Source organism: Neomonachus schauinslandi, chromosome 12 (assembly GCF_002201575.2).
Source record: "Neomonachus schauinslandi chromosome 12, ASM220157v2, whole genome shotgun sequence".
NCBI classification, from domain to species: domain Eukaryota; kingdom Metazoa; phylum Chordata; class Mammalia; order Carnivora; family Phocidae; genus Neomonachus; species Neomonachus schauinslandi.
In genome coordinates, this window is record NC_058414.1 from 56,853,920 (window position 1) to 56,878,684 (window position 24,765).

General features: G+C 42.2%; 1 protein-coding gene across 1 annotated transcript in view; it reads left to right on the forward strand.

Moving 5' to 3' along the window:
* Positions 1 to 24,765, forward strand: part of SNX10 (sorting nexin 10) — a 62,538-nt gene that overhangs the window by 30,736 nt on the left and 7,037 nt on the right. Inside the window, exons 2-5 of the mRNA XM_021689562.2 lie at positions 1,358 to 1,404; positions 16,858 to 16,944; positions 20,918 to 21,018; positions 21,452 to 21,550. Of these exons, the coding sequence (XP_021545237.1) occupies positions 1,381 to 1,404; positions 16,858 to 16,944; positions 20,918 to 21,018; positions 21,452 to 21,550 (311 nt within the window). The 5' untranslated portion in view covers positions 1,358 to 1,380. The remainder of the gene's footprint in view (positions 1 to 1,357; positions 1,405 to 16,857; positions 16,945 to 20,917; positions 21,019 to 21,451; positions 21,551 to 24,765) is intronic.

The window sequence follows — 24,765 nt, forward strand, 5'->3', positions numbered from 1 at the left end:
TTTCTAATAAAAATACACTCCTGTCCCCTTACTGTTACAAAGGCTCTGCCCACTGTGAGGTTAGTTAAAAATCTTCCTGCACGTTCTTCTAGGAGCACATGAGATTTCTCTTGGCTTTTGTGTGGGAAATATGGAAAAACATATCTATTTGGTTTATGAAATTGTATATTGTTACAGTGAATCAATAACTCTGTAGATTGGGGGTATAGCTCAGGGGTAGAGCATTTGACTGCAATAACTCTGTAGATCTTCGATAAAACCAGTTTTGTTCTGTTTAGGATGCCCTTGTGGCTTTGATATAAATTCCAGTCTAGTTCATGATTAACAAGTTCATTGTGTTAATCAGCCTTTGACACGGGGTGGTAAGGAAACCCAAAACTATGCTACTGAAAGCCCCCCCACCCCCATTTTCATTTTAGAGAATTCTCCAAGATCTCTGAGAAAACTCGAGAATGATGTAAACTATACTTGTATTCCTTATTTCACCATTGGGAAAAGTACGTAACCCCTTCTCTTTCTACCCCCGCGTATAGTCCACAGACTCTCAGCCAGTAGTTTGCTTGTCAGAGAGGAGACTGCCTATAGGTATGCAGACCAAGCTTAACATTGTGAAAATCTTTTCCTGTTGATCTAAGAGAGAGCTTTATTAAGGTATAGAATTGAAAACACAACATTTGATTGCTCCATAGGTAGGATCTGCAAACTACTGCCGCCTGTTTTTGCAGATAAAGTTTTGCTGGAACATAGCCATCTGCATTCGATTACTTAGCATCTGTGGGCTTTCTCACTATAAATTGCAGACTTGCATAGTTGTAACAGAGACCGTTTGGCCTACAAAACCTCAAATATATACTATCTGACCCTTCACAGAAAAAATTTGCCAAGCCCCGCTCTATAGAATTCTTTGTTTCACAGACATTTTGTATTTTAAATCCATCAGAGCTGTTCTCAGTGGTGGATCTCTCTGGGCATCTCCATTCCCTCCATCTCACTGCCAACCAGCATCCTCCTCCGGCCCCTCATGGCCACTCTGCTCCCCCCCCACCCCCAGCCTCTGACTCACCAGGGCTCCAACTCTTGCCAGACTCTGCCTGGCCTTCCAGTTTGAGTACTTGTCATCATCCAGCTGCTTTGGATTTGCCATGTCTCAAACTCCCAATCCCCAGGTCAGACTGATGTTCACCTTGGTCTGCTCAGCAGTGGACAGGAGGGAAGGAGGAGCAGAGGTTCATCTTTCAGAGACTGTGGGTAGCCAGAGAGATTTGCTCTCAGAGGATTTGGGTACAAGGCCATGAGAGACATATCTGCTCCAGTATGGAACTTCCAAATCACTGAGTGTTGGTATCTTATTTTTCAGGTTGATTGTGTCCTGTGCTGAAGATGTTTCCAGAACAACAGAAAGAGGTATGTCATCACAAATCCAAAAATAAATAATCCATGCATTTTGACTCACTGCAGGTTAGTTCTTCATTCACTAACCATCAATCTGTGGTAGAGAGTCAAGATACTTCAGGGCATCCTAGAGGAGGGCTAACGGAAGTAAAACACCTGCCCTCCTGCCCCCACCGCCCCTGCGCCCCCCATTCCCCAGCATTGGTGTGTCCTCGGCCCTCATTCCTTGGTTCCAGTGACTGAGCTGGCTCTTAGCTCACTCCCACCCTCTGCTTATAAATGTATTTTGTTCCATGACTCAGATTTCTCCAGGCTCTGACTCCCACCCTTTGCTTTGAACAGTCTGCCTCTGGCTTTCTTGGTTTTCTCCTCTGTTGCCTCATACGTGAATCCCCCTACCTCTGGTAACAACCCAGGGGAACTGTCTGCCCTTAGTTTCAGTTTTACCTTGCTTATTGCCTCTTAGATCTGTTGGCTTGGTTTCACACAGTTCAGAGAACACTGTCCTTTCCTGAACCCAGCCTGATTGATCTCCCAGGCCTCCAATCTCAGCTTCTGGAGCTTCATCTAACTGGGAAGAGGGTAGGACAATCCCCACACCAACCCTTTGCTGAGTGACCCTCTCTTGAAAGTTTTGTTTGTTTGTTTGTTTTGAGAGGGAGGCGGGGGGAGGGGCAGAGGGAGAGAGAGAATCTTAAGCAGGTTAAGCAGGCTCCGTGCCCAGCGAGGAGCCTGACACGGAGCTCTATCTCACGACCCTGAGATCATGACCTGAGCGGAAATCAAGAGTCTGAAGCTTAACCAACTGAGCCACCCAGATGCTCCTTATAAGTACCCATTTGTCCTACTCTGCCTACTACTGTTCCACGCACATTGTCACTAGGTGAGCCTAATGAAACTGAATAGTGGCAGAGGAACTTTTTAGGGAGTACACACACACACACACACACACAGGTGGCCACATGGTCCTTCGTTTGCCTTGCCCAAGTTTAAAGCACTATATAACCCAAAAAATCCTTTTCAGAGAATCCTTCCAGAAGCTTCTTTGTTAGATATCACATCCTTTCTTTCAGCCCTATCTTTGGGTTCAGATTCTTCTCATTAATCTAACCCACTTCCACCGTTTAATTCCATGTTGGGCTCCGCATTTTCTTTTTTATTTTCCTTTTTATTATTTTTTGGGCTCCCCCATTTTCAAAGACAGTGTTTTGGTTTATTTGTTTTTTAACTTTTTGGGTATAACTTATATACAGTAAAATGCATCAAATGCCCTAATCTTATGTGTATAGCTCAGCAGATTATCTCTTATGTGTACACCTGTGTAACCACACTCAGATTGAGGTGCAGATGTTTCCAGCACCCCAGAAGGTACTGTGTGTCCCTTTCTAGTCAGTCCCCCTATTTTCCCTATAGAGCTAACCCCATACGATACCAAGACTTTTCTCCTGTCTCTGTATTAAATAATACTGGGATCAAGCTGTTTCTTTCAGGAAATGCCTTCTCTGTGAAGTTGGCCAAACTGCAGGTCCCCACATGACTTCTCTCACTGCTGACACTAATTACAATTTCAGGAGTTCCTCAAACCATCCTCAGTTTTAATAATTTACAAGAAAGACTTACAGAACTCATGGAGACAGCTGTTATACTCACAGTTATGGTTTATTACAGGGAAAGGACACAAATTCGAACCAGCCAAAGGAAGGGATGCAGAGGATAGAGTTGGGGAGGGGTCCAAGTCCACATGTGGAGCTCCAGCTCATCTTCTCCTTATGGAGTTGCTGGAGTTAAGCTGCCGCCATTGATGCGTAATGATATGCATAGGGGAGCTCAGTAGGGCCTTTGGTATCCAGTTTTTACTGGGGCTCAGTCGCAAACTGCCTGTGTGGCTGACTTTTAGTCTCCAGTCCTCCTGGGGTCAGGCTAATATCGTTAGTCTCCAGTTCCTCCAAAGGTTGCAGTTGGTACACTGTGGTCCTAAACCCCCATCATATTTGCATTGTTGGCCAAAGCGCAGGCTAGCAAAGTTACTCTTGTCAGGCAGGATATGCCAGGGGCCTAGAGATCACCTCCCAGGAGCCGAGGGCAGAGGCCAGACCTCCCTCCGGGTGAGGTGAATTCTTCACTACACACCTACGTCGGCCTGACGGGAGTGGGGGTGTGATCGCCGGCACATTCCCAAGGCACTTTTTTTTTTTTTTAAAGATTTTATTTATTTATTTGACAGAGAGAGACACAGCAAGAGGGAACACAAGCAGGGTGAGTGGGCGAGGGAGAAGCAGGCTTCCCATGGAGCAGGGAGCCTGACGCAGGGCCCGATCCTAGGACCCTGAGATCATGACCTGAGCCGAAGGCAGACCCTTAACCCACTGAGCCACCCAGGCGCCCCATCCAAAGGCACATTTTAAAAGTTGTTCTTTTAGGGGGAAAAAACTGCCAATGAAAGCAACAAGGGCTTTTTTTTTCCAATTAGAAGAAGGTTTATTTTAAATTTTAAAAATTTTTAATTTTCTAAATTTTTTGCTTAGTTGGTTCAATCACTTGATTTTTATTACAAACTCACTTCAATTAAAAACTACACAAATTTTAACCAACTACATAAAGTATTTTATTGACCTTGCAAAAGTCCTTTAAAGATTTTATTTATTTATCTATTTGATGGGGAGAGCTTGGTGGGGGGGAGGGGCAGAGGGAAAGGAGGGAATCTTTTTTTTTTTTTTTAAGATTTTATTTATTTATTTGACAGAGAGAAACACAGCGAGAGAGGGAATACAGCAGGGGGAGTGGGAGAGGGAGAAGCAGGCTTCCCGCCGAGCAGGGAGCCCGATGCCGAAGGCAGACGCTTAACGACTGAGCCACCCAGGCGCCCTGAAAGGAGGGAATCTTAAGCAGCCTCTGTGCTCAGTGTGGAACCCAACCCGGGGCTCGATCTCACGACCCTGAGATCATGACCTGAGCCGAAATCAAGATTTGGACGCTTCACTGACTGGAGCCACCCAAGTGCCCCCAAAAGTCCTTTATTATAAATAATTATATAATAATATAACATTAAGGAATTTTAAACTAGAAAGTCCTTCAACTGAAAAGGAAAAAAATAGGAGAAAGATTAAATGTTTGGAAGTTTAGCCTCTGTCAGCAAGAACAAGCATAGTCAGGCTAGGTTCTGGATGTATTGTAATATAGTGCTTTTCATCACATATCAGCCCATTGTCTACCCGTGGCCAGAATGATCTCCTGGCGTCTAACACATTGCTCTGAGAACAAAGCCAAAACTCCTAAATGTGGTTTCTAAGGCCCTGTTTGATTGGACCCTGCTTCCTTCCCTAGGCTCGTCTTCTGCCTCTCCCTCTCCCTTGATGTACTTCTCACCTCTTATTCTGGAGCTTGTTCTGCAGATTTGAATGCTTTGTGCACCCTGGGCCCCTGGGCTTTCCCAGATGTTTCTCCCACTGCTTGGAATGATCTCTCTTCCCCCAGACTTCACTCTTTGTTGACTGGCTAACTCCTCCTTATCCTCAGGCCTCAGCTTAGAAGCCAAGAAGAGGCTTTTCTAAAGAATCAATTTCACAAGGTATTTTTATCTCACCACCTACCCTGTAGTCAGTGCAGTTAGAAGTGGAGGAGGTTTTGGTTGAGCCTTTAAATATCCTACTGCCTGCTTGATGTTTAGTGGAAATAGCTCAGGTCCCACCTGACTGCATATGTAAGGGCAGAATGTGCTATCATGATTGTTCTAGCATCTAGACGGAGGACGCAATGTATGTAAAGCACTTTCCACTCAGTGCCCATAGCAGACTTTACTGATTAATCTTGACATTGGCACATGAATCGAGACCTATTTACCATCCTTGCTTAAAATTCAGACAGCTTAGGAGTGACATGTTGGTTCTACCTAACTGGTAGCTCCAGCCTAGAAGTTTGGCAATTTTTTTTTTTTTAATAGATGTGGGGGGTGGGTAACCAAATGGAGTCTCTCTTGTTAAAATAGCTTTATTATTGCAATAAATCTAGAGAGAGGAGAGCAGGGAGTGAGAGTCTCCCTTGTTAGTTAAACACGTTCCATTTGCACATTGGTTTGGATTCCCAGGAGAGCAGTATCCAAGCTGATGGATCTTCCCCATAAAAAGGCCTTGGTGTTGGGCCATTGTAAAATTAAAATGAATTCCGATTCATTCATGCATGCAACTTTAATTTACAATTAAAATATTATGGTTACATATTTTAATAAGAATAATTAGATGGACCCAACTGAATCAACTCTCCTGTTTAATGAGACAGAACCCAGAATCCTAATGAAAAGGCAGGTGGCTGTGTTAGGAAACACGTTTCAGGCTGTCTTTCATGGAGTCAGGCATTTTCATCCTCTTTATATTCCAATGTCCAGAGCAAGCAGTTTGGTTTTTTCTGCATTGCTAAAGACCCTCGCTTCCTGCCACGTTGAGCTCCTCTTCTGTGATGTGTGAATAAATAGTTCGCTCCTGCTGGACCGTGTTTCATGGGGTCCCACACTCTGGTCCCTCCAAGGCACTGGGTTTGTTCCTCTGCCCCGGGCTCCTGTGGTGTAAACGGGGTGGCCCTGCCTATGTGATATGACTCCGAGGGTGGGCTGAAACCCCTTTTGTGTGTGTGGCTTTTGGGGGTGGGATGTATATCTCCCTTGCTGTCCCGGATCACGATGGCTGAATTCTGCCTTGAGAAATTTATACCTTTAGGATAAGGGTTTTTCTCCCATTGTACATACTTCACACTTGACACCTTAGTGGCAGTAAATCCCTCAGCTCTGTGGCAGCGGATATCCTGACTGGAGCTGACACAGGGCGGCCCAGGGGAATTCCAGGCACCATGAGGACCCTGTCACCCAGGGAGGAGACAGGGCCCTGCAGGGACGGACATGAGGGAAACTTAACAGTTGCATGTTCGGGATATGCTTGTGCTGACCCATGGTAACTTTTTGGGCTCGCTCTAGGAAAGCATGGTTTTGTTATTGGGAAACTGATTGGAAACTGACTGGGCTGGAACCAATGAATATCATTAAAGAATATCCCGTAAGCAAGCCCTCCCCCTGGGTCCTGTGATGCTCGGGACTTGGAAGGAAGTGACAAGACAGAGCACTCTCCTACTCCCTACAATGAATTGTTTTGTTATTCCTTCCTCCTTCCTTCCTTGCCTGTGTGATGTGATATTATAATAGGGGAAACTAGATGTAGGATATATGGAGATTGTTCTGTATATCTCCAACTGTTCTAAAATGAACACTTTTAAAACAAACTACACCGAATTATATCTGCTCACACATAGCGGTTTCTAAAAGATTGTGCAGTAAATAAAGCAAGGTATAAAACTGTATTTATGTTATGCTTCCATTTGTGTTAAAAAGTATATATATAATATATAACAATATAATGTATAATATGTTATATATAATATATAACATATGATATACAATAATGTGTGTATAATATAAAATATATATAATATAATATATGTATAATATAAAAAATATATAAAAGTCCTGGCTTAGGTGGGCAAAAAACTGGGAGTCCAGTAGGTAGGGGGCTTCATTTTCATGGTGTACTCATCTGTTTTTGAAATTTTTATATATATCTCTTTCTTTTTTTTTTTTTTTTAAAGATTTTATTTATTCATTTGAGACCCAGAGATACAGAGAGAGAGAGCATGAGCAGTGGGAGAGGCAGAGGGAGAGGGAGAAGCAGACTCCCTGACGAGCCAGGAGCCCCATGTGGGACGTGATCCCAGGACTCTGGGATCATGACCTCAGCTGAAGGCAGACGCTCAACCATCTGAGCCACCCAGGCGCCTCTATATATCTCTCTTAATTACATACATGTTTTATTTTTATAATAATGAAAAAGTCATATTTTTTAAGGTTGATAAGGTTAGTGTTATGTTCATGGCATCAGTAAATGTTGAACAAATGGCTAACATTTCAGCTCTATGTTTCTGACTTGCTTTCACTTTCGGGTCCCACATTTGTTCCCTTTCATAAAGCGGTCTGCTTGGGATGACCGCCCTGCCCTACTTCCCTCCCTTCTTTCCTTTTACTTTCTCCGGTTTTAACTCTTCATTTATGAAATTTTAAACATACACAAAGCAGAGAGAATAATATAATGAACCCTTATGTACCTAAGGGTTCAACAATTAACACATTATTAATTCATGACCAAACTATCCCCCACCACAATCCATTTCCTCCTGGTCTCAGACAGTGAATTATTTTGAAACAAATCTAGACATTGTGTATTTTTATCTGTAAGTATTTCAGTATGCATGTGTAGCAAATGACCCTTCTTAGGAATAAACCATATTATCACACCTTAAATAATTAGCGTTAATTCTTTCATAACATCAAATATTCAGTGTTCAAGTTTTTCTGATTCTTTTGGGGGGGGGGGGACGTATATATATTTTGTTGTTCTAATCATGATCCAAATATAGACCACACATTGCATTGGGTTAATATATTGCTTAAAGTCTGTTCTGCTTTTTTCCCCTTTTGCAGTTTGTTGAAGAAACTGCATTGGGGCGCCTGGGTGGCTCAGTTGTTGGGCGTCTGCCTTCAGCTCAGGTTGTGATCCCAGAGTCCTGGGATCGAGCCCCGCATCGGGCTCCCTGCTCAGCAGGAAGCCTGCTTCTCCCTTTCCTACTCCCCCTGCTTGTGTTCCCTCTCTCGCTGTGTCTGTCTCTGTCAAATAAATAAAAATCTTAAAAAAAAAAAAAAAGAAACTGCATCTTTTGTTTATAGAGGTTTTCACAAACTGGATTTTGCTGATTGTGTCCTTTTGGTGTAGTTTAACACAGGTTAGCTTACTTCTTATTGCAAAAGATGAGTTTTTCCCACTGTACTTTTCCTAATGTGTTATGAGATACAAAGGTAACTCCTTAATTTTGGATGCCACTTGTGTAAAGAAGCTTGCAACATAATGAACTGTTGTAAGTCATATAAAAGGCAGGTCTAAGTGAATCTCATCCATAGTTACTCCTGAAGTAGTAAAAGCTTTCTTAAAAATCATCATTCAAAACTGCCAGAGCATGGCATTTAAATACCCTCCAAGCTATAAAGTGGCAAGTAACATCTTTTGTAGTATGTCTTTTAGGTGATTTGTCATAACTATTATTAGGAAGCAGGAAGCTTACTTGATACCTTCTTTCTGCCTTTCAAGCTTGTTATTTGTAAAGAATGTAGTGTGTAAAATGGGCTAAATTTTAGTTTTAAGATTGTTATGTGGGAGCCCCGAACAGAACCCTGGTGAATAAGCCATTGGTTAAATTCTCCAATTTAGAACCGTTCCTAGCACAGACTCAGTGCTCTTTAATCGAATGAATGAATGAACGAGTCCTTAGTTTAAATACATAAGCATGTAAAACATACTTTGGAATAGGGGAAAATAAACGTCCTGAGAAAGTGAACACAAAATGAAACAAGTCTTCATTTTTGTGGTAGAAAATTCTCATCAAGCCTCTGAACAATTAATACTCATTAACACCTAGAGGTTCTGATTCATTAGCCCTTGTCCCCCCACTCATCTTTCTGTAATCTGAGTAAATATTCTTACGATGAGCACATAGTTATGTTTACTGTACTATAAAGCTGGGCTACAGTGAAAATTAAAGAAAAACACACACCTATCAAAATGGCTAACACACACTATAGCAATACCAGCAGCAGCTGTGGTGGGCCCAGGGGTATCACACGATGGCGGCGAGCCACATTTCCCTGATGGCTAACGACGCGCCACTTTTCACGTGCTTGCTTGCCATCTGTGTGTCCTCCTTGGTGAAACGGCTCTTTGGGTGTTTTACCTGTTTCCTAATTGAATTCGTTTTTTCTTTAAATGTTGTTTTGAGTGGTGCCTATGTGGCTCAGTCGGTTCAGCGTCTGCCTTCGGCTCAGGTCATGATCCCAGGGTCCTGGGATCGAGCCCCGCATCGGGCTCCCTGCTCAGTGGGGAGCCTGCTTCTCCCTCTGCCCCTCCCCCTGCTTGTGTTTTCGCTTTCTCTCTCTTTCTTCCTCTCTCAAATAAATAAATAAAATCTTTAAAAAAATGTTGAGTTTTGAAAGCTCTATATAGGTTCTAGGTACAAGTCCTTTGAGGATGTGTGATTTGTAAATATTTTCTTCCAGTCTGTCATTTGTCTTTTCAACTTCTTTGAGGGGTCTTTTGCAGGGGAAACTTTTAGTTTTGGTGAGGTCCCATATATCACCATTTCCTTACGTGGATTATCCTTTTGGCATCAGTCTTTGAACTCTTTGTCTAGGCCTAGGTCCCAAACATCTTCTCTTATATTTTTTTTCCTGATAGTTTTATGTTTACATTTAAATCTGTGATCCATTTTCAGTTAATTTTTGTAGAAGGTGCAAGGGTCAGGTTGAAGGTAGATGTCAAATTGCTGCAGAACCACTTGTTGAAAGGCTGTCTGTCCTTTATTGAATTGTTTTTACACGTTTGTCAATAATCAGCTGGGCATATCTGTATGGGTCTATTTTTTTTTTTAAAGATTTTATTTATTTATTTGACAGAGAGAGACTGCACAAGCAGGGGGAGGGGCAGGCAGAGGGAGAGGGAGAAGCAGGTTCCCCATGGAGCAGGGAGCCCGATGTGGGGCCTGATCCCAGGACCCCAGGATCATGACCTGAGCTGAAGGCAGATGCTTAACTGACTGAGCCACCCAGGCGCCCCAATGTATGGGTCTATTTCTGGGTTTTCTGTTCTGTTCCATTGGTCTGTGTGCCTCTTCCAGTACCATATGGTCTTGATTACTGTAGCTATCTAGTGAGCCTTGTCATCAGGCAGAGGGATTCTTTTCACTTAGTTCTTTTTCAAAATTGTTTTGGCTATTCTAGGGTCCCTTTCCATGTAAATTTTAGAATAAGCTCATCTGTGTCTTCAGACCATCTAACTGGGATTTATACAGGAATTACATTAAACCTATAGATCAATTTGGGGAGAATTGATCTCTTTACTGTGTTGAGTCTTTCAATTCATGAACACAGTATAGACATACACTTACATAGATATAGACAAAGAACTATATGCTTCTTTGATTTCTTTCAACTGCATCTTGTAATTTTCAGCATACAGCATCTGCACATCTTTTGTTTTTGAAACATCTTTGTAGTCAATTGGTTGGTTAATTCTTAAACATTTCATGAGGACTTACTATGTGCTAACACTGTGCTTGGGGCTAGAAATATAAAGATGGAATAGAAAGCCTTTGAGAAGTGCATGTTTTTTGAACTGATAGTTTAGCTAATAGCAAAGATTATAATTTTTCTCCTCCAAAATAATACAATACAGTGAAAATGGAAATTATCTGAGATTTATCATGCTAAAAGAACTGCGAGATATAGTATGTTTGAGAGCACAGGTTTTGGAGCAAGGTTTGAGTTTGAAACCTAGCTCAGCCTATTGGCCATTTGACTTTGGGCCAGTTGCTTAAGCTTTAGAAGCCTTACTTTCCTTATTTGTATAATGGGTGATAATATTATTGACCCTTTCGGATTGTTGTAAAGATTAAAGAGAAACGTGTAAAACACTTGTCACAGTGCCCTATACAATACAGTTATTTTTGTTGTTAATTTCATCTCATGTCCAGGCTAAGGAAAAGAAAGAAGACAAGGTAGATGGATAAATGGACAAAGGTTGAACCTGGGGTGGTGGTGGGGGAGGGGGGAAACAGAGTGCATTGAAATCAAAGAGCAATTATTATAAGAGAACACAGGAATTAGATTTTTCAAAGAGTCTAGCAGTCTCTCTTTCTTCAGAAGCCTTTTCCCACATGGAGAACAGTAGGGATCAGTTAGTTTAAATTTTTAATTCTACTCTGCCTGGCTTCTTCCTTCATACTAGATATAGTCATTAGGCCCAAGAAGTCATTAAAGTGTTTAATAAGGTTATTAAATTGACTAACTGCTGCTGCTGAAGCAATTTTCATAGGAAATCCATATGATTCTAGGTATGGAACTCAGAGCTGTCCTCTGTGGCTGACAGGCTGTCAACATTCCTTTGAAGGATGGTGGGCAGCATCGTGAGGGATGCGTCTAATTAAGAGATTATAGGTGAATCTTGGCTTCCTGGGTGTGCTATTCATAGCTGGAAGCGCGGTGAAACTTCACTAATTCCTACTAATTGCGGGGTGGGGGAGGGGAGGCCCATCTGAATTATAGAATATTTTAAAAATAAATGTACTTTTATTACTTTCAAGTACATATTTTAACTCCAACTAGGCAAACAAATTGTCTGGTACAGGTCTTAGGGGACCCAAGTTATTGAAGCTATCAGAATGATTTTCAATTATTTCTATGTAAATAGGTGCTTCTGGAGTTCTTTAGGGTGCTCGAAAACAGTTTGTTCTCATAGATCTTAAACATTGCTCATGTAGCCATATGCTGTTAATTGGCACACCCTTAGAGGAAGGGGGTTTGTTAAATTAAGATAAACTTTAGACCAGCTGCTAAATAACTTACCGTTAATTCACGGAGTCCAAGAACCCAAGTGGATGAGGATTTTATTTCAATTGAAGTTTGATCTCGTTTTTGTTTTTTTTTTTCCTGAAGGCAGTTCATTCATTCCTGCAGGCATTCATTTATTCATTAAGTGATATTAATGGAATGCATTGACTGTGCCAGGCTCTCACGTCCTACGCTCCCCTGAGGGAGCTCAGCATCCGGTAGAGGAGGCCTGTGGGCATTAGACAGCCCAGTAAGTTGTGGTGAGGAGGGACAGGGCCCAGGTGTGTGCCCAGAGGCATGAGGGGCTCGGAGGAGGTCAGGTTAATCAGAGTGGGTGAATCAGAGGATTGCCAGAGACTGAGCTGCATTTTGAAAAATGAATTGGAGTTAGCAGAAAATGAGGGCAAGAGGAAATGATGACGAAGAAGAAAGCGCATAAGGGGGTAGGGACAGCAGTCCAGGCAGAGGGAACAATATGTTCAAAAGCACGGAGGTGCAAACTGGCATGTCGTGTAGGGGGACTTTTGTTTAGCCTTTGGAGATGAGTAGAGTAAAAATCATGAAAGACTATTGTGCTAGCTAAGGAGTCTGAACTTGATCTTGAAGGTTAGGGGGCAGGTTTTGAAGGACTTTTAGCAGGAAAATGACATCACCAGATGTGTGCTTTGGGGCCATTCTTGTCTTAGTGTGGGGGATGAATTGGATACAGGCCCAGAGATCCACCAGCAGCCCATGCATTAATGTTGGACAAGTGGGCCTTGAACCAAAGCAGTAGCAGGGGGAATAGGGTGGTGGGGAGTTCAAAGGAGGGTGAATCTTGAGAACTTGGTCAGTGTGGATTTGGGAGGTGAGTCAAAGAGAGAAGTCAGGGGTAACTGGATTTCTGGCGGGTTTGCTGGAAATGAGATGGGAAGCAGGATGGTGTGGCAAGGGTGTGGACTCTGTGCTCGTGGGACCTCTAGGCAAGAGGCTGGATATGTATGTGGAGAGATCCCTGGACTGGGACAGAGATGGAATCCTCAGTTCATGCTGGGTGCTTGAAGCCACATGTTTGGGTGAGATCCTCCTGGAAGTGCAACAGGGTATGAAGAATAGCAGCCAGGATGGCCCTCGGGCCGCAGCAGTGTTTAAGAGAGTGAGAAAGGAAAAGCTCACCATCCACAAAAGAATAGTGACATTTAGCACTCCTACCAAGTTAAAGATTTTCAAGATTGAAAAAAATACTTGGAGTCTTAGCACCATAGTTGACTTTGAGTGTGTATTTAAAAAGCATTGCTGTTCTTAGAAGACTGTTTTTCACCCCAGCATAGTTTTAGAATATGTATTCAACAGACCCTTCCCTATGTAAAGATTAGACTTAATGAGTAATAATAATAGTAGAGTCTGAGAATTCCAGGCCACTGAGATGAAGAAAAGACTTCTTTACTGTAATTTGTCACTACGCTGTCCATTCCTTCTACAAATATTATGAGGGGCTTGCTCTGAGCAAGTGCTATGAAGTCTTTAGGTCAGTCTATATTTCGCTGAAAAATGACAGAGTGTTTGCCGCTGGGTTCTTAAATTAATAGTTTGTACTTTAAAAAATACATACAGTTGGTTTAGCTTAATTGCTTATTGCCAATGTCTGTGGGAAGGTCTCAATGCTTTGAGTTTATAAGCATTTTCCTTTCTGTGTAATAATACTTTACATTCACGTAGCACTTAAACATATATATTTTTAGGGAGAGCACGGGCGGGGGGTGGGGGTGGCGGGGAGGGGCAGAGGGAGAGAGAGAGAATCTTAAGCAGGTTAAGCAGGCTCCTTGCCCAGGGAGGAGCCTGACACGGGGCTCGATCTCACCACCCTGAGATCGTGACCTGAGTGGAAATCAAGAGTCTGACGATTATCCGACTGAGCCACCCAGGTGCCCCTACATTCACGTAGCACTTAATGAACAACTTCTCAGCATTTTCACCAATGTTTTATAATTTGATATTCCTAACAAACAGCTGAGATAGGTTGGAACAGGTATTATCCCCATTTACCAGATGTGGAAAGAGAGGCTCAATGAATAAGTTCGTAATTTAGAAAGTGGTAAACCAGCATTTATCCCTAGTCTTGTGACCATAAGTCAGAGCTCTTTCCGTGAAGCAGGACATGTTACTCAAAGCGTACATGTTCACAGTTGGGCAGTGGCAAGTAAATAGGGGGAAAAAGCCTTGATTTTTTTCAGAACTATTTGTCATTGCTACCATCATCAATGAACAGTATGTCGAGTGGCCAGGGGGTTTGTGACACTGTAGTCATTGTGGGTTTTATAGTTTTAGTTCAGAATCTTTCTTTTTTTTTTATCACAAGTTTGCGGCATGTTGACAAGTGGGTTTCCTTTTCACTCTTGTCTCATCTGTGTAAAGGTCCACTATTTCAGTAACGGGTACATGTCTTGTGCTGTTTATATAGAACATTCAGCCATCGGAAATATTTAATTTCCCTTTTGGTATATTCAAGAACTCCTGTCTCTCCAGTGGAAAAATGGAGCAGCCAGCACCCTGTGAGGGCGCATGGCTTCCATGTGACCCGATGACTGGGTGCTCTGGCCCACGGGGCAGGGAAGGGTGGCACAGGATAACCTTGGCCGCTGTTACCAGCCTTCTGCCTTGCTCAGCGTGGGCCCCACTGACTTCTCCATTAGGCATAGTGGTGACCAGGGCCCACGTGGCTTTTAGAGGCCCGTGAAAATGTTTTAATTTCTTTTAAAATCGGAAAAATAAAATGCACTTTGAGATCAGAGGAAAGGTTTTATTACATAACATTAATATATTCATCTTCATGTCAGTGTAGTCATAAAGTATGCTTTTTAATATTTTTGTGTGTGGCAGAAAGAGCCCATGAAGGCAAAAGTACCCAGGGCCCAGGAAAGTCAGAAGGCAGCCCTGAGTGTATGTGTGGGTGGGGGATTTGGAAGGATAAACGAGGTCTACTCTGAACTCTGGTCTTCTCTTCCTAACCTATTTGCCCTTCTGTTCATTGATTCGTTGATGACCGGTTCATTCCTTCTAAGAACTCTGGGTGTGTGCAAAGTACTCTGGGGAAATGAGTTACACACACACACACACACACACACACACACACGCTGACAGGAGGCCGAGGTGGAATGTGCACAGACTAAGGCATCGTGCCTGGATTTTCTTCCAGTTTCCATCTCTGGGTGGCTGCTCTTAGACTTTAATGTGCTTTTGAGAAATAATGGCCAAACATGTTTAGAGCATCACTATATTGTTATGTTGTTTTTATTATCCATCTCTGTATGACTTTAAAAATACATAATGAAAAAATTTTAAAGTAAGACTTTGGGAAAGATTAACTCATAATCCCTGGAGACTGAGGCAGGCAGTGGGGCAGAAGTCTCAAATTCAAGAACAAAGTGCATGTGGCCTTAGAAGGTGACACTTGATAGGTGGCAGAAGGGAATGTGAACTATTTTTTTTTTTTTACTTTAAAAAAATCCTCTGAAAAATTCTCATTTTATGATCTGTGTAACAGAATGGGAGGTGCTATGTCCAGAAAACACCATAATCTCTCTTCTGTTTCTGCTCTAGAGCGTTCATAGCCTGCCTCTCAGATGTGCCAAAACGAGGCAGTAACAAATGCCTAAAATTTCAGCTTTGATGCCCCATTTTTAGACAAAAAGTTTAAATGTTTAAAATTAAATTCAATTAGGGGCACCTGGCTGGCTCAGTCGGTAGAGCATGCAACTCTTGATCTTGGGGTTGTGAGTTTGAGCCCCATGTTGGGTATAGTGATTATTTGAAAATAAAATCTTTAAAAAAAAATTCAGAGTGCCTGGCTGGTGCAGTGGGTAGAGCATGCAACTCTCGATCTTGGGGTATTGGGTTTGAGGCCCATGCTGAGTGTAGAGATTACTTAAAAATAAAATCTTTAGGGGTGCCTGGGTGGCTCAGTTGGTTAAGTGTCTGATTCTTGATTTTGGCTCAGGTCATGATCTCAGGGTGGGGTGGGGGAAGACTGAGCCCTGCGGGGGCGGAGGCTGGGGCTCTCTGTGCTCAGCAGGGAGTCTGCTTCTCCCTCCCCCTCTCTTCCTCCCTCCACCCCCCCCCATGCTTGCTTTCTCTCGTGCACAGTCTCTCTCAAATAAATAAAATCTTTAAATAAAATAAAATAATTAAATTCATTTAGCAAATTTATGATGACCAAGTGAATAAATTATACTTTAAAATTTATTATGCCAAACATGATCATTGTTTGTTGTACATGCTTTCATATTTTTAAACTAAGCTTGTTTAGTAAAGAGCACTTTTTGGAAAGTATTGTGTTTTAAACTTTATCCTGTATTTCCAATTCTTATTATCTTTAAAAAGGAACAAGATTATCTGCCATGAATTTTTTTTAATATTGCTTTTACCTATAACAGGAGGTTATTATGAAGATGAAATGATTTACTATATGGAAAAATATATTTTAAAAATGGAAAAGTATTGGATAAAAGGTGTTCATCTTTCTATTAATAAGTTATTGCTGCTTATTCTCATGAAGCTTGGCTGCCTACACAAAGTCGTTTTCATCTCCCATTGCTTGCTTTTCATATGACCTTCGCTACTCTCTTATATTTTGTTCTAGGGAGTGATTTAGTTTTCCTGTAGAGAGATAAAGAAAGTAAGAAATGGCTGCTTTTAAGATTTGAGAAAATCTGAACATATTTTTCATGATTAGAAATGAAAACTCAGTTTTCGAGTACAATTTCTTATCCTCCTGTAACCTGTAAGACTACCGAGAAGGGCACCAAGCTTGGTTTTGCATTATTTTAAAAATTCCATTTGTGGCACAGTGCTTTTGGACTTCCTGTGGTGCCTGATTCATTAGATTTACTTCTTGTTTTTTAAAGAATTCACGACCGCAGCTCATTTCAGTTTTGCTTTGGTACCATCGCTTCTCTCTGCTCTTTCCAGCTCTGCTTGTGATTCTGAAACACATCTCTTTGTTTATGATGCCCTTACAGGAGTTTGTAAGCGTCTGGGTTCGAGATCCTCGGATTCAAAAAGAGGACTTTTGGCATTCTTATATTGACTATGAGATATGTATTCATGTAAGTATGCAGTCAATAGTCTGCATAGATCATAGTGATTTTTAGGTGGCGTCCATCTGATGGGACTCTCTGTTATACCTAAAATTTAAATTTGGATAGAATTCTCTGAAGAACTCAGAGAACTGAATTTGAATGATTACAAGTAATGCCTGTATCTCAAACGAAGTGGTCAGATGGCTCCGAAAGCTGGAAAATTACTCATTTGAGTTCCTTATTGTACCTTTGCTAATATTAATATTTTAATGTTTATTGCCTTAATGTATGAATATGTGAGTACATCTGAAATTCACAGTTAAAGCGTATTTATAGCTCATTAATGGTATTTCTTTATGATCTGTTATAGCATATTTCTGGGTAATATATTGCCTGATAAATCTTAGGTTTTGAGAGGATGTAGAGCTCTCTGGAAAACTGATGTGCAGTGGTTTTATATGTAGAATAAGAAAGTAGGAAATGAACATGTGCAATTATTTTGCCTTAGTCCAGATTCTGAGTAATTAATGTAAGTAAATAACTAGAAATGATGTACTTTATTTGGAAATAATACTTTATTATAATCTCTTGAGTTATGCTGTGTGGTGTGTGGCCTTCTGTGATCATCTTGAACGAGGGTCAGCAAACTTTTTTTGTAAAGAGCCAGGTAGTAAATGTCTTCAGGTGTCTGGGCCATACATTCTCTCTTGAAACTACTCAATTCCTCCGTTGTAGGGTGAAAAGCAGCCTTACATGTACATGAATACATGTAATTGTGTTCCAATAAAACTTTAAAACTTTATTTGCAAAGACAAGTGGCAGGCTAGATGTGGCCCACAGGTTATGGTTTATTGGCCCCTGATCAAGAAGACAGTCACTTTTCCCATCTGATTTAGTCCAGAATTCTCTTGGGAGCATAGAAATAGACTCAGATTTTATCTGAGTATATAGGTCAAATGAAGTAAAATTTAGCCACCTTTAATTTTCCATTGTAAATAGTTAAATTGGTATATTGGAACCCAAGCATCAGCCATAAAACTTGTTTTCCCTCCTTTCTTCCTTTTTTTTCTTTCCAAGTTCCCCAACTTAGAAAATAAACTAAAAACTCAGAACTGCTTTTTTTTTCTTAAGAACTGCTTTTTTGTTGATTGTGTTGAAGGCCACTGCCAGAGTATGCCTTGTATTTTGATTTTGCTTTGGTTTTACTCATAAAGTCACACCAGCTATGCATTCTGTGTGGAAAACTATAACGTGAGTATTAAGACTAAGCATTTGAAAATGAAATGAAATTTAGTTACCTTTTTAACTTCCTCCAAAAAATGTGTGGGCTGTTATCACACTTTATGGTAGACGTGAAATTTAATTATCCTCAGGGAGTTAATGAAAGCATAGATTTTTCTCTGCTACATAAATAGCATGAGGTGAATGCAGAAATGTCTATCTCAAGCCAGAAATGATAGGTTCCACAAAAATTACTTGGCGGTGTTGTGGCATTTCTCTGAAATGCTAATAAATTGACAGTGTATAAATCTTCTGGGCTTGGTAGATAGCAGAAATAAGCAAATAGATTTAGAGGAGCTTAACAAGTTAGTGATCTCAGCATAGTCTGGTCCTAACTGTCCATACCTGTTTATGATTAGGAGTGGATCAAGGGGGGCGGTGCTACTGGAGAGCTTTCGTCAGCCTCACTCAGATGCTAGACCCATAGGGCTTTGCAGGTAGAGAAGCTGGTGGTTAACCCATTTAAACTAACCTCGAGGGGAAATGACACCAGATGCCTCTGAAATCTTACCATTTATTTGGAATTTTAAATTAGTGGACCGTATATACTCTCCTGACCTTGTCCTGTAAAGGAAGGACTTACAGATGGACCAGATGGATCTCCAGTTGACATCCATGTTATTGACATCGACAGTAATTGGGAACAGAGAAATGAAAGGGAGTTGAAATGGACTGAGTCCGTACCTGAGGTGTCAGGAGTCCCTGCAGTGGCCTGGTTCTCTCTGGGGAGGAAGCACTAAGAAGATGTCTGCCCAGGCTTGTTAGGGCATCGTTCTGGTGTAAATGGCCTGCTATCTTAGTCCCCGAGGGTCACGTTAGGGTGAGGCCCTGGTGTGCTTTGAAATCCACACACAGAATGTTATTGCACCACAAACTCCATCTGGTGCTTTTTGCTGCCATATTGTCAAAGGTGATGGGGTTTAGACCAACAGCTACTTTGGAGGCAGATGTCTTAACCTCTCTGCCTCCTGAGGTTTTCTGAACTTTATCAAGCTCAGGAGTAGCAGGAACTGTGCCACGCATTTCAGGGGAACAGTTTAAGAACTCGGGCACAAAATCACTTACATTTGCCAAGGAAAACTACTACTGGGTGCTTATTAAGTGGCAGAATAATAACAATTTTGAAAGAATATAAATCTTGAGGGCAAACAGTTTTCTCATTTGGCAGTGTAAAGGTTATGAAATAGAATTTTGAAATAGAATAGAGATCTCCTTACAAAGCCAATAGACAAATTTTTGCCAGTCTTGTTTACACAAAGGAGAAAGGAGAAACACCATATTTACCAGTCTTGGGTTTACCTGAAGGAGAATCATTGCTGTTTTGCTTAGGATGGGGACTCCGTCGTAGGTGGCTTTTTCGAAGTCTGCCTTAAGGTAGCTGGAAGGAAACCAGCATCTCCTATCTAATAATAATATTAATAGAAAACATTTGCCAGGTACTTATGAAATAGGTATGTACACCTTCATCCCCATTTTACCGTTCAGCAAACTGGAGTTTGAGTGACCCGCTCTATGGCAGATCCGGGGCTGGCATGTGGTTCCCCACGCAGATGCTTGGCCCTCTGCACCACATGCCTCACTCTACCTTGCACATCCAGTAGAGAAGGAGGATGCTGTTCTCTTGTTTAAAAGTGATTTCAGGACGCCCCAGTGACCCTCTGCACCTGGAGGTCGCAGGTTGAAGAGCTCCCCAGCGTCTAGACAGACAGTCCAGCCCCAACTTCCCCCTGGGCGGTGTGGGCCCCCGCATGGGGGCGGGTACGGATGCTGTGGTGCACACAACCTCTCCTCCACATGGTGGGTCCCCAGCCCCACTCCACGCCCCCCCCCCGCCCGGGACATCCTGATCACAGCCTCAAACAACCAAGATTACACAGTGGAGAATCGCATCCGGATGGGCATGTCTGCCTTGATCCTGATGGTTCTTGGGGTGTTGCTGCTGCCGGCTCGGCAGAGTCAGAGAAGACCCCCCCTCAAGATGCAAACAGGAGATAGACGTAAGAGAGAGAAGACCCACCATTCAGTGAGTTAGAACATTGGAAGTAAAACTGGTGATACCAATAGGTTCTGGAAGAAAATCTGGGCGTAAGATGGGGAAACAGTCTGATGGGAATGTTCAGCATATAAACATGGTTTGGGTGCAGGAAAATGTCTGGGTTGATGCTGTAGCAGCTCTTTTGCAGTTGAACTGTGGTAATTTCCCCCCCCCCCCAAAAAAGTGATTTCAGGATGCCTGGTGATTTGTGTGATCTGTACTGACAGCCATATCAAGGATATGACGGCTCCTTGTGGTGTCATATCAAGGGCTGTAAGAAGGGGTCTCTAATTCCCAAAGGCTTCTGCAGCTACACGGATGGATGGATGGTGTTCAAATGGAAGGGATAACGCTGAGTTTTTATTGGTCATTTAGACTTCAGGATTTGTTTAATTTTTATGATTCATCTTTGAAAGCAGCACTAACAGGTGAGCAAGAGGCTACCTCAGGACTTGCCTTGCCCCAGGACAACACTGCTCATTGATGTCATCCCAGCTGCCTTCAGGGATGTTCTATTGATGGGTTTTGTGCAAGATGGGAGTCTAGCATAAATGCAGATGTATTTTTGGTTTTAAAAAATCCTATTAAAAATGCATATGGGTACATATAGTGAGTTAGAGATGTAAGAAAAAACAATTTTTTTCCCCTTAAGTGAGGCTTAAATGTTTCTTTTTCTTTAAACAGACCAATAGCATGTGTTTTACCATGAAAACATCCTGTGTGCGAAGAAGATACAGAGAATTTGTGTGGCTGAGGCAGAGACTCCAAAGTAATGCATTGCTGGTGTAAGTGATTTAAATAAGTGATATGGAGGAGACTTTATTATTACATTCAACATTTTAAAATTTGTTGTGCATTAAGATATATAATATATGAAGGATTTTGTAGGCTTTCTTCTTGATTACAATATATAGCTTTAGTTGGTTTTGTGGCTGCTGCATCTGAATTCAAAATTTACCACTTGAATTTCCCCAACTCGATGAGTATTGACCATGAAAGGCCTCAAAAATGTTTAAAAATGGGTTTTTCTTTAAGTTAATGAATTTTCTCATGCCCTTATTATATAACTATAATATATGTACCATATAATACACATACAACTATGTGATAGTTACACGATAACTCTCACACATAATTTGCTTTCACTTTGAGGGATTTCTGTCACTAAACCACCTTGATTTGATGGTTAAAAAAATTTTTTCTTTTCTTTCTCATAAGACAACTGCCAGAACTTCCATCTAAAAACCTGTTTTTCAACATGAATAATCGCCAGCATGTAGATCAGCGTCGTCAGGGTTTGGAAGATTTCCTGAGAAAGTAAGTGCACAGAAACTCTTGTGGCCAGACAGGAGTTGTGAGCAAAGTGCTTTGCAAGAGTCGAGTGTGCTGTAATTATGTGGGGGAGAAGATCACCATTCTGAAGTGCTGATGATGATAATCTTGGAGGTGCTGTGCTCAGGAGTTCATTTCCTATATAAGAGCGCCATCTTGTGGCTCACGTCATATGGTGCACATCCGGGACCACATCTTCTAGAAGGAAAACAATGAGCTAATTGAGTCAGATAATAAATCTGCGCACAGTCCCTGAAGCTGTAAAGCAGAGCCAAATTACCTGGGAGTTTAGCTGACAAAAGTAAAATTTGCCGGGAGGCAAATGTGCTTTATTAAAAAGGTACTTCTTAAAAACTGTCTTTATTTACAACATTTAGGACTGACAGACCAAAATCAGCTCCACGATGGGCTGCTAGTGAATACTTTTCTGGGCTCTTCTAAGGAAAGAGTTTAACTGTACTCTTTGGAGGGCATGTTTGTTTATGAGGGAGTAGTTATTGGTGTTTGAATAGTCTGGGTTATTAACTTGGTGATGGCAGGTACTGCAGTTAAAGTGACTTGAATTTGCACTACTGTAATTTCTTTTTTTTCCACTCTGGAATGCTAAAATACCCAACCCATGAAACAGCACATTGTTTGCGTTCAGACGCTGAGGCCAGACTTCCTGGGTTCAAATCTTGGCTCTGCTACTTATTGGCTGGGGGCTTGGGCAAGTCTTGTGCTCTGTGCTTGCGTTTTACCGTCCATAAAATGGGGTTAATAATGGTATGTACTTTGTAAAGTTGTTGAGAGGATTAAGTGAGTTAATGAAGGTAGGTAAAGCACTCATTTGAGTCTGGCATGTAATGTGTGGTCTTGGCCATTATTATTTTAATCCACTTAGACATGAAATAGCTTTGAGCTAATTTTTCTAACTTCCTATTTTATAGATTAGGAAATAGGCTGAGTCATAGGGGACTACTAGTTAGTGGCAGGGCCCGGTTTCCTAAGCTCCTTTTCTTTTTCTACTGACTTCAGGATCTGAAGTAATCTCCCTTGGAGTTCACTACGTGGGACCTTAGAGCTAGCCTGAAATAATATACTGCCTTCTCCCCATATGGCTCACTCATAAAGGGTTTGGATATTAAGTATGCACATGAATATTAATATTTATTTCCATTAGGTTGATATAGTGTCTTTCCTTGGAAGGGGTCATGGAGACATCCAGAAACATCCGAGATTATAAATTGAGGGAGGGGCAGAAAGGAAAAAAGCCAGAGGAATAAAAATGGCAAGAGACCAGAAGCACCCATTATGTGAGCCAAGGCCTCAGGGACCGTTTCAGTGGTATTCTTTTGGATCTCACAGGCGTGACAGAACAAAGGCCTGGTCAAGTTTTTTCTGCCCATTCCCTTTGGAGACCGCTCTGATTTTAATTGTTGTCTCTCCGAGACCCAGGTGGCTGATGGCGTCTCCCTTAAGATGTGGCCCATAAGTCCAAGTTTGCTGAGCGCCCTGTCAGTGCAGATGCGGCTCGGGGAAGCCACGGACTGGCCGTTGGCAGTGAGGCCTGGACGGGGACAGCCAAATCCTGCAGTCCCTGTCAGCCCCGGGAAGCTGCTTTTCTTCTGTAGAGAAGTCTCTTTATTGGAGGTCGAAGGACAGCACGTGTCTCTGTATTTATATCCGGAGTTCAGCATGGGGCGTGTGTTTTTGACCAGGAATCACTTCACTGTTTTGAAAACAACCTTTCCTTCCACAGTTGATCTCCCAAGTTAGTGACTGAGTGAGGTCGCTCGGCTGCAGGGCAGGCAGGCTGGTGCTCGGTTATTTCTGCATACTGTGCCATTTGGCTGCTTGCTGATTGCATTTGATGCGGACATCCTAGCGGAAGGGATCGGGGATCAGAAGCTTGAGGAGCTAGGCTCCGGGTCTCCCAGGAATCACAGCTCCTAAGTTTTTCCTGGCTATCTGACCTTGGAAAAGTCCCTTAATTCTTGTGTGTCTCAGTTTGCTATAAAGAGTGCAGTCATGTAACACAGGTACTGCTTGACCTTGTTGGTTGTGTCGTTAAGATGACGCATTGGAAAGGACTCTGAAAACCTATTTGTTAAGTGTCTACTCGGGGCTAGGCTGGGTCCTGGGGAAACAGGACCGCACACAATGGACACAAATCCTTATCCTCTTGAAGCTTCCATTCTAGTGGGAAAGTACTGTATCCATATCAGGGGATAGCTAAGTTTGTTAAAATCGGACCTGGAAAGGGACGCCTGGGTGGCTCAGTCGGTTAAGCGTCTGCCTTCGGCTCAGGTCATGATCCCGGGGTCCTGGGATCGAGTTCCGCATCGGGCTCCCTGCTCTGCGGGGAGCCTGCTTCTCCCTCTGCCTCTGTCTCTCTCTCTGTCTCTCATGAATAAATAAATAAAATCTTTAAAAAAAAAAATTGGACCTGGATGATCACCCAGAAGTCCACTCATGGAGCAGACACTGAGTTCCCTTGTATTTTCATTTGTCCCACTATAGTATGTGAACATTAGTCTCCAAGCTGATGGGTTTCACAGTAAAGATGACAGCTGGTGCTTCCACATGGTTTGACCCTGAAGGAAGCAAGGAGTCTATCCACCACACAGTTGGATTCAAGCCTGACCTAAATGGCCCCTTCGGATCCTCCTCACCCTCCATTCTGTGCCCCTCACGTTCTGGTGCATGGCACTCCTGTTCTTTGCCCAGTTTGTGTAGAAGTAGCAACCTCGAAGGTCTTTGCCCCTGGGATCCCCTCAGCCCAAGCCCGCTTGGGGAAGCTGGACTCGGCGTTGCAGCTCGGCCTGGCTCAGTGCTGGGTCCTGATCCCAGCGTGACATCCCCCGAGGCCCCACTGGCTGCCCGTTAAGGAAGGTCACTATCAATAGCCTGCACTTTGTTTTTTTGTAGAGCACTTTTAGGAACTTGAGACAGAAGACACCCCAGCATTAAAATGTGAAATACGCTTGTGCTGTAGATTTTTAGCATGTATTTTTAAAATCTGGTGTTTTATGGAGGTTTTGAAGTTTTGAACTGAGAACACTGTATATGTTCAAACCCTTTAAAACCAAAATGCTGCTGTTTCTGCACATATGTGTGTTTATAAGTATAAACTTAGAAGTTTAGAATTTTTTTTTTCACCTTGAGGTAAAATTATACATCTTTAATAACAAAGTACATATCCAGGCCAGTCTATATAA